The 10,855-nt window shown below is 43.6% G+C and overlaps 1 protein-coding gene across 2 annotated transcripts; it reads right to left on the bottom strand.

The window, feature by feature from the left end:
* Positions 1-4,072: 4,072 nt before the first annotated feature.
* On the bottom strand, positions 4,073-7,889 carry LOC109875171 (uncharacterized). Of its 2 annotated transcripts, none has more exons than XM_020467393.2 (6): positions 7,736-7,889; positions 7,335-7,615; positions 5,235-7,100; positions 4,550-4,657; positions 4,353-4,466; positions 4,073-4,188 (listed from the first exon to the last, which is right to left on the bottom strand). In XM_020467393.2, exons 2-6 carry the CDS (start codon positions 7,606-7,608, stop codon positions 4,154-4,156), a joined length of 2,397 nt encoding a protein of 798 aa, XP_020322982.1. In that variant the 5' UTR covers positions 7,609-7,615; positions 7,736-7,889; the 3' UTR covers positions 4,073-4,153. The 2 variants fall into 2 exon arrangements, with proteins under 2 accessions (XP_020322982.1, XP_020322983.1); XM_020467394.2 differs by having other exon boundaries at positions 7,821-7,880.
* Between the last annotated feature and the right edge of the window lie 2,966 nt (positions 7,890-10,855).

Raw genomic sequence — 10,855 nt, 5'->3', positions numbered from 1 at the left:
AGCCTGCAGGTGCCTACCTGAATGTTCACCAGACACTGTGGCCCTCTCTTGGTGGTCTATAGACAGGTAGCAGGTGTTACTAAGCAGCTGTTTGAAGAAGACAGGTGTGTATTCTGGGGGGATGGGACAGAGATGACGGCCATAATGTCGGGGTCATCTGGGAGACGGAGACCCCAAGTGGCAGGGTGGTGACAGAGCGACACCAGGGGCAGGGCAGCTCACTCAGGCTCATCTTCATCTGGGTCAAGCACACAGAGCAGCAGGTGTGTTGGCAGTCCAAGAGCTTGGGCCTGTGCCGCAAATTGTAGCAGTTCAGACAGATCTGACATTCTAACATGAGGTTTCGTTGTGAGACAGGTTCCATAATCATGAGTTTGGTTTGTTGTGTCAATGTCAGGCACAAGATGTCAAACCACAAACAGTCTTGTTCCCTCAGTGTGTGTGTGTATATATATATTAATATGCAGATTAGGGATTATTGCACATCCAGAGGGAGACAGACATTTCATGCTCTTGGTCTCACCTCTTCTTTACAGTTGTGTTGACACAGTACTTAGTTAAATCCATGACTGGCTCCATCTACCCTATTAGAGAGAAGACATTTGTCAAGTCAGTGTGTGATGCAGTAATCCTCATTAAATCACTCATACTGAAAAAGGAAAAAGACTTGGTCAAATCCTGCCCACTGAGGTCTGTCCAAAACACTGGTGTCAGAAACAAACATCAGTAGCATTAAGGCTGCACAATTCTGATCTTGTTCCACCAATCAGCCTTTTGACCAATCACATCAGTTCTGAAAAAGATCTGATTGTTCTAAAGACAGGTATTCCACCAATCAAATCAGATATTTTTCAGAGCTGATTGGTCAAAAAAGTTTAGATTGGGCTGCTTGTCTAAACTGTGTGTAAGGATAAATAAATAATCTAGCTAATGTGCAAATTTGACTGCTAGACCATTATCACTCAGCAGCCTTAGTAGGTCAAGTTTGTAAATGACATTGCTGCACTTCTGTTTTCAAGGCAATCTTTGTCCAGGTTGAATTTGAGTTAAAGAAGTAGTTATGAGTTTGACTACATACTTTTGGTCAACAACAAAAAACACCTGGATAGAGCTGTAATCTGAAAGCTAAATATTTCATATAGGCACATATTACTAGTACCATATAGCCTTATTCATGACGTCGCAAGTTAAAGACATGTGGATATAATGATGGTGCCGGAGGAGATGGCTGACGCTTTTCGGGCACCAAACCAATTGTGCTATTGTGAGTTTTTTTGGCGTTATTTTTAACTTATTTTGTCCATAATGTTTCTGCCACCCTCTCTTACGACCGAAAATAGCTTCTGGATATCAGGACAGCGATTACTCACTTTGTACTGGATGCAGTTTCTCTCTTTAACGAGTCGGCCGTGAAGGATTTACTTCATACACCTGCCAATGCCCAAATCTCCATTAGTGTGACGAGACATCAGGGACGTAGGTCGGGGTGCCTTGTAAGGATCTGACGGCGAGTGAGGAATCCCCCTCTACCATCAGTCCTATTAGCCAACGTGCAATCATTGGATAACAAAATGGATGAGCTCTGATCAAGACTATCTTACCAATGGGACATTAAAAACGGTTATATCTTATGTTTCCCCGAGTCGTGGCTGAACGACGACATGGATAACATACAGCTGGCTGGGTTTTCGGTCCATCGGCAATATCGAACAGCTGCCTCCAATAAGACAAGGGGTGGCGATGTGTGCATCTGTAAATAACAGCTGGTGCACAAAATCTAATAGGTTTTGCTCTGAGGTAGAGTATATCATAAGCTGTAGACCACACTATTTCCCAAGAGAGCTTTAATCTATATTTTTCGTAGCTGTCTATTTAACACCACAAACCGATGATGGCACTCAACGAGCTTTATAAGGGCATAAGCAAACAAATGCGCATCCAGATGCGCCGCTCCTAGTGGCCGGGGACTTTAATGCAGGGAAACAAATCAGTTTTACCTAATTTCTACCAGCATGTTAAATGTGCAACCAGAGGTTTTAAATTAAGACTCCAGACCACCTTCACTCCACAGACAGACATGTACTAAGCTCTCCCTTATCCTCCATTTGGCAAATCTGTCCATAACTCTATCCTCCTGATTCTTGCTTACAAGCAAAAACTAAAGCAGGAAGTACCAGTGACTCGCTCAAAAAGGAAGTGGTCAGATGATGCAGATGCTAAGCTACAGGACTGTTTTGCTAGCACAGACTGGAATATGTTCCGGGATTCTTCCGATGGCATTGAGGAGTACACCACATCAGTCACTGGCTCCATCAATAAGTGCATCGATGACGTATGTAAGTGCACACAGTGACCGTATGTTCATACCCCAACCAGAAAGCCATAGATTACAGGCAACATCCACACTGAGCTAAAGGGTAGAGCTGCCGCTTTCAAGAAGCGGGACTCTAACCCGGCCACTTAAGAAATCCTGCTATGCCCTCCGACGAACCATCAAACAGGCAAAGTGCCAATACAGGACTAAGATCGAATCGTACTACACCAACTCCGACTCTCGTTAGTTTGCAAGCCCTGCCACATATTACGGACTACAAAGAGAAGCACAGCCACGTGCTGCCCAGTGACACGAGCCTACCAGATGAGATAAATAACCTATGCTCACTTTGAGGCAAGCAACACATGAGCATGCATGCATGAGTGCATCAGCTGTTCCGGACGACCATGATCACGCTCTGCAAGCTACATTGCCCTTTCCCACCTGGACAAAAGGAACACCTACATGAGAATACTATTCATTGACTACAGCTCAGCATTCAACAGCATAGTGCCCTCAAAGCTCATAAGTAAGCTAAGGACCCTGGGACTAAACACCTCCTCTGCAACTGGATCCTGGACTTCCTGACGGACCGCCCCCAGGTGGTAAGGGTAGGTAACAACACAGCCGCCACGCTGGTCCTCAACACGGGGGCCCCTCAGGGGTGCATGCTCAGTCACCTCTTGTACTCCCTGTTCACCCATGACTGCATGGCCAAGCACGACTCCAACACCATCATTAAGTTTGCCGACGACAAGTGGTAGGCCTGATCACCAACGAGACAGCCAATAGGAAGGTCGTCAGAGACCTTGCAGTGTGGTGCCAGGATAACCTCCCTCAACGTGATCAAGACAAAGGAGATGATTGTGGACTACCTAAAAAGGAGGACCGAGCATGACCCCATTCTCATCGACGGGGCTGTAGTAGAGCAGGTTGAGAACAAGTTCCTTGGTGTCCGCTTCACCAACAAACTATCATGGTCCAAACACACCAAGACAGTTATGAAGAGGGCACAACAACGCCTATTCCCCCTCAGGAGATTGAAAATATTTGTCACGGGTCATCAGATCCTCAAAAAGTTCTACAGCTGCACCGCCTGGTAAGGCAACTGCTCTGCATCTGACCATAATGCGCTACAGAGGGTAGTGTGTACGGCCCAGTACATCACTGGGGCCAAGCTTCCTGCCATCCAGGCTTCCTGCCATCCAGGACCAGGTGGTGTCAGAGGAAGGCCCAAAACAATTGCCAAAGACTTCAGCCACACTAGTCATAGACTGTTCTCTCTGCTTAACAGCTTCTACCCCAAAGTCATAAGATTCCTGTACAGCTAATCAAGTTGATCAGGCCATCTCACAGCCTTATCAGAAAGCGTATTGGGTATTTTTTTAGATTAGACTGAATTCATCCTTCATTTGGGACTACTAGACACCGATTCTGCTGTGCCTTTTGCAATTGACAGTGAATACATTTCTTTCAAATTGTTGTGTGCGTCTATAGAATTCAGCTGTCATCATTAGCAAACTACCACACTTATTTTTAATTTTTAAATATAACCTTTATTTAACTAGGCAAGTCAGTTAAGAATACATTCTTATTTTCAATGATGGCCTCCCCTGGACGACGCTGGGACAATTGTGCGCCGCCCTATGGGACTCCCAATCACGGCCAGATGTGATCAAGCATACTTATAAAGCCCATTTCCATCCACATTTTCATCTCAAATGCCTCCATTACTCCAAAAGACCAAAATACAAGGAATTATTTTAAAAAAAAGTTTAATTTTGTTGTAGGTAGGCCTATAAATAGAGTTAAAATATCTTTCATTGGTCCTCAGTCTGGTCAGTCAGTACCTTGTGTTTTTTCCCCATTTGCTCCTGTAGAGAAAAATATAATTAATTCAAAATGGTTAACAATTTTCATGACCATTTTAATATCTTCTATATAGGTTCAGCTTGTCTTTTCAAAAAGTACATCAGAACTCCAGCATAAGGCTTCATCTTGGAATATTCATGAAGATCATTAAAATGGTTCTACTTGCCTCTTGTTTTACCAGATCTGCCATAATACCCATTACAGCGTTCTTGGTAGCCATTTCTCTGGGTGTTCCACTGTCCAAGGGAGTTTGATGAGTTAGTCTGTGCCTGTGTTCTGTCTGTAGACAAAACCAATAACACCATCAGGTATTCAGCATTGCAAACACCAACACAGTGGAAAATAGTTATATGTTGAACATACCCTGTGGTCCATTTTGCCATGGTCTCCGTTTCTTTTTATTATTGTTCGGGCCATACCCAGTTTCACAAAATTCATGACCAGTCCTGGCCTTGTTTGCTTTCCTGGAATCTGCAGGAGAAAGGTCAAATGTACGTGTCATTTTCCAGCATTGTTTCAAATGTGCATGTGTGTAAGAATACAGTGGTGTAAAGTACTTAAGTAAAAATATTACTTAAGTAGTACTTTGAAGTAGGTTCACTTTAGATTTGACAACTTCATACTTTCCTAAAGAATATAAAAGTATGCATTATTTTGAATGCTTAGCAGGACAGGAAAAGGACCCAATTCACACACTAATCAAGAGAACATCCCTGATAATCCCTACTGCTTCAGATCTGGTGGACACATTAAACACATATGCTTTATTTGTAAATTATGTCTGTGTTGTAGTGTGCCCCTGGCTATCGGTACATAAAAAAAATGAATTGTGCCATCTGGTTTGCATAATAAGCTATTTGAAATGTATGCTTTTACTTTTGATACTTAAGCATATTTTTGCAATTACATATACTTTTGATACTTAAGCATGTTTAAAAACAAATATTTTTAGACTTTTACTCAAGTAGTATTTTACTGTGTGACTTTCAACCACTGAGAGTACATCAAAATCGTACAGTAATTCAGACCAGTTTATGAAATTACTTACCCATCTGTCGTTTCTGATTCTGTAGAATGCCACACTGCTGCTCCTGAAGCTTGGGGAGATCAGGGGCCACATTTCCCTCCTTCAGTCTGCCTGTGGGGCTCTTCCTGAAACTCGCAACGTTTAGCTTCGGCTCATGACAGGAGCAGTTCCTCTCCTGTAGCTTTGAACACTTCAGACCAAACACCTTGAACTGTCTGTTTGAGGAAGGAGCCGTTAGCATCCTAACATCTGCGATCATCTGCTTGCAGCCCTGTCGACTGGGTACAACAGGCCCAGTCTGTTTGGCAGGCTCCTTCTCTTCAATCTCCATTTCCTGTTTGCAGGGACCTGGACAACTGTAACCAGGCTCTTGGTCTCCTGCCATACATTTGGAGGCATATGTTTCAGGGTCATCTGGAGAGCAGAGGGGGCTCTGAGCCCTGTGCTCTGTAACTTCAAGAGGCTTCAGATTTGGGCTACATTGAGCCTTGGGTTTCAGTGACCCTTGAGTGCTATTCAATGATCCTTCAAGACTTGGGATCATTGTACTTTTGCTTGAGAACATAATAGGCAAACCATCCACACTGGCTTTTTCCACAGGCTCCACTGACCAAACAAACTCATTATTTCTCTGTATTTGCCTATAATGGAATGACTCCTGGTATGGAGTAGCATTCTCGTCAGACATTTTCTCAGCCTCTTTCACATTTTCTAAAGTCAGCGAAAACCGCCGACTTCTCCTCCTCTCTGTTATATCAATGACCTGACTGGCTCGGAGGCCTTGATTGACCTTAGCAGGATCAGATTCCCTCTCAGTCACCACCTCAGGATTCATAAGGACGTTCTCTATCAGCAATTCCTTGGAGGGGACATATGGGGCCAATGACTGCACTGACCATACTGACTCATTCAACTTTTTCGGTACCTGCCTATAATGAAAGGACATCTGGCTTTGATCAGCTGAAACTTTCTCAGACGACTCCTGTGCCACATCTTCTGGCGCCATCAGTCCATTTTGTATCAGCCACTCTGTAGAAGGGACGTATGGTGCCATTGACTCCACTGACCACACAGACTCATTCACCTTTGACTCCGTCATCAAGTCATGAAAGATAAAAGGTAGCTTCAGTATTTTGTAGTGGCAATTGTCTAAGTTTGTAACACCTTCACAGCTTCCTGTCATGACCACGTTGGAGCCCTCTGTGGTATTCTCATGTGTAATTTCTTGGGTAAGAATCTGACCACATTTGGGTGCCCTCTCCATTTTGGAAGATGGCGAACCTCTGCCGATCAACACATCTGGGAAGGAGGAGGACACACACCTCTCAGCCATGATAACCTCATCCGCCTGGTCAGAGGAGCTACACATGGGGACCATGCCATCAGCAGAGCTAACTGACCACACATCATGATGCTCTAGGTGACCTCCACCATGGACAGGCTTCCCCAGTGCCTCTATAGAGGTCCTACGTGAGTGGATGGTCTTGGTTCCTGCAGGTGGGTCTGTGGGGGAATTAGGTTCAACTTCCGGGCAGCTCTGTTTCTCTGCATTGGAGCTTGGCGAGGATGGGGTGGTGGAGTGGGTAGAGTTGGTGCCTCTTCCAGAATCTGACCCAGCCAGAGGGGCAGCTGAGGGAGCATAGTCTTTCTCCGCTTCAGGTGGTGGTTCAGTCTGTACTTCGGAGTTGACAGTCTCTCTGGGTGTGGTGTTCTGGTAAAATGTTCTCAACCTATTGTGGTGGTTCTGGTAGACCATGGCAGCAGGACGAAACTGGTATTGTCTGTACTCAGCAGGGTGCAGCTGGGCATGGGGAAGAATATAACCTGGGGCCTCCATGTATGGTTGGGGAGGGAATGGTGGCATAACCATACCCGGCATACCGTAACCTAAAGACAGAATTAGAAGGGATGAGCATCATTGAATTGAATCAATTATTAAATAAAAAGAAAGCTGAAAAACATGGTGCTCCTCAAATTATGGAAGTGTACATTGAGTTTGTACAATAGTATATTAATCAGAACAAACATTTGGTTTAATTATCATTAATATTACTTTATACACCCAGACTGAACATTTCATAGCTTTTATACTACAGAGTATGAAAAAGGATTCAAGCGTACCCATCCCTGGAAAGCCAGAGTATGGGTTGTAGGGCATGGGCCACTGGTAGTGGTAGACAGGAGGAGGAGGAGGAGGGGGCTGCACAGGCTGCACGTAGAAGTATGGTCGAGGCTGGTGCACATGGGGCGGATGTTCGGTCAGATAAGGCCCTACTCCTTGGGGTCCATGCACTGGGTGCCGTGTACCAGGGTTAGGCTGACGAACTGGCTGGCGTGGCCCAAGGCGCCTTGCATGTCGACCATGCAGTCCATTTTCAAACGGGGTTGCTGCCATAACTCAACTAGTCAAAGAAAGACATGGTAACTATAAGGAAATACATTGAATCAATGAAAAGTCTGACATTGTAATTAATTAATGACCTGAATTCAATCAATGTCATTGAATAATAAGTGCATCTTACAAATGGTGACACTTCAACAATTAACTCCAATTTCCCTGAATAAGAAAATAACTCCAAAACAGAGCACACAAATGTAAGAAATGACCTGATCACCACCAAAACAATAGATCAACTTGCATTGCCTAACAACACGCTGATTGAAAGTGGAAACTAGACACACCTGGCATTAAGTAGATGACTATGAGGGGTGTGGTTTCAGTTTGAAAAACAGTTCCTTATTTGGATTGGTTTACCACTGGTTGCAAAGCTACCGGTAATTACTGGGATCTTTGGTAATTTAGGTAATTTAACAGGTAATCTATAGCAATCTATGGTAACTTTGGTCATTTACACTTGATTAACTTTTTACAAAATGTATTCATATAGTATACTTTTTTTAAATATTGGTGTCAATATTATTGTCCTTGAGTTTCTAGTGGTTAGACCAGGGGTATTCAACTCTTATCCTACGAGGTCCGGAGCCTGCTGGTTTTCTGTTCTACTTTATACTTAATTACACCCACCTGGTGTCCCAGATCTAAATCAGTCCCTGATTAGAGGGGCGCAATGACAAAATGCAGTGGAACTGGCTTCGAGGTCGAGAGTTGAGTTTGAGGGGGATTAGACCATATGGTTCAAGAGAAAATACCCTAATTAATGAAACATGCATATAATCAACAATGGCATTATTTTCAATTAACTTTGCAACTCTTCTAACTATTAACTTTTTTTCGACATCTCTCACCAGGGGCCTGTTGCACAAAACTAGGATAAGGGATTAAGCCAGGATATTTTGGTGATCCTGGCTCAATTGATCCGTAATCCGGTTGCACTAAAGATGGATAGGGGGCCGGAGGATATGTTATGGTATAAATTACCATGGAGATTTATTCTGTGGAGCTAGCCTGCTCCAGACCAGGCTAAATTCCAGGATCTATTTAATCTCATCCCTAATGTCAGTCAGCAGTCACCACAAATGGAAACCAATAGTTATTTCACTGCTCACTATACATTGTTATCACATATAACTAGACCCACTGTTATTTAAACGTTTGTGATCATTAATTTCAATGATTTTGGATAAAAAATGATTTTTAGATGTTGCTATCATTAGATAATTTTCAGTTTCCCATAGACTATAAGGCTATATATAAAATGATAGAATATTAGGGCCACAGAGGGGAAAAAAACACAAGTCATAATATTGTAACCAGTTGTTTTAAAGGAGGACAGTTGTTAAAATGACAGATGTGGGGCATTTCGTGAAATTGTACTTCAGTATGGTTTCATAAACAAAGACATGCTGATGTGCCAGAATATTAAGTATCACATTGTCATAAGTATCAAAACTGTAAAAACAATATGTAGCTTTTCTGCAGAAAGAACCAGCCTCATAAATTTATGACTTTATCCTTTTTCTTCAGTGTGGCCCTAGTACTCTGTCATATAAACAAATACACATTCCATATGAATATAAAAACACAATGTGTAACATTATGTTCCTTTATTGAATAAGGACAAAACAAAGCAGGTAAACCATCAGCTCCTTTCAAAACTGAAGTCAGTGACTCTACAAGATGGAAAGCACAGAATCCAAGCATATTATACAAAATGATACATACACATTCAAAGGTCTGTATATAACACACCCTGCATGTCTGCACACTAAAATAAATGCAGGACAAATCCATACACATCAACTGAACAGACAAATGAATGGATGCAGTAACCTCCCTGCAGCCTTGTATTACACACAGTATACCGCACAAACATCATAAGAGGCCAAATTCGTCAAAAAACGAACCCAAAAAAACCCAAATTCCTCTGCCACCGCAGGACATATTTAACCAAAATTGAAAGCACACATACTAACTAAAATAATTCAACACATATTGGTCCCTCAGCAGCCGACCACTGTCGTCATCAGGGAAGATTGCCGGATTGTCCCAGTCCATGGCTGGTGGCACTCTGGGGGCCCTCTCCTTCCTCAGGCAGGCCACATTGTGGAGGACAGCACAAGCCACAGTAATATCACATGCCCTAACAGGGCTGACCCTTAATTTGTGAAGGCAGTGAAAGCGTGCCTTCAGGAGGCCAAATGTCATTTCAACTCTGGCCCTGGTCCTGGCATGGGCATGGTTGTAGGCCTGCTGTGCTTCCTGGGGGTCTGTGAAAGGTGTCAGGAGAAAAGGCTGGCAGCCATACCCCCTGTCTCCCAGCAACACAGAGAATTCACCTGTCAACACAAAATCTCATCATTACTACCTCATAAACACAGTGATATTCTTGACACAGCCATGATGGTTATAAATAGGGGTTGTGTGGCTTACCTTGTGATAGGCACTGATAGATTTCAGAGGCCCGAAAGATTCTGGAGTCATGGACTGAGCCAGGCCATTTTGCCACAACATTGCTGATCACACAGTCAGCATTGCAGACCATCTGAAATCATAAGATGAGGAATATTACACCAATCAATGCACATCACTGGCAATGCAGAGTGTTCGTCAATGGACAATATCAAAAAGTTATGTTCACCTGAACATTAATGCTGTGAAAGGATTTCCTATTCACAAAATCGGCCTCATGGGCACCTGAGGGGGCTTTTATCCTTATGTGTGTGCAGTCCACTGCACCAATGACATTGGGGAAACCTGTCACACAAAGTAATGAGTATCCTACTATGTGTTAACAGTTGTCCTGTAATTTGTAGATCCTCTTACCTGCAATCCTATAGAACTCCTCTTTGATGTCACAGAGTCTTCTGTGGCCTGGGAAGGAGATGAAGACATCTGCTAATGCTTTGATAGCCAGACACACACTCCTTATTGTGCGGCAAATTGTGGCCTTGTTCAGCTGTTCTGCATCCCCCACCGAGTACAGGAAGGCTCCACTAGCAAAAAAGCGCAAGGCCACACAAACCATTTGCTCCACACTCAGTGCATGGCTCCGTGCAGTGCGGTGCTTAATCCTGGGACCCAGTAGTCTGCATAGATACCTGATGCCATCTGCAGAAAACCTGTATCTTTCATATAGATGGTCATCAGGGAAGGCCAGTGGGTCCAACCGGTCCCTGAAGACCCTTTCTCGCCTGAAGGCTCTCCTCAGCACAAGTGCTTCTTCATCCACCACATCTCGCAC

Source organism: Oncorhynchus kisutch, linkage group LG30, assembly GCF_002021735.2.
Source record: "Oncorhynchus kisutch isolate 150728-3 linkage group LG30, Okis_V2, whole genome shotgun sequence".
NCBI classification, from domain to species: domain Eukaryota; kingdom Metazoa; phylum Chordata; class Actinopteri; order Salmoniformes; family Salmonidae; genus Oncorhynchus; species Oncorhynchus kisutch.
This window is presented reverse-complemented; position numbering and strand designations above follow the sequence as displayed.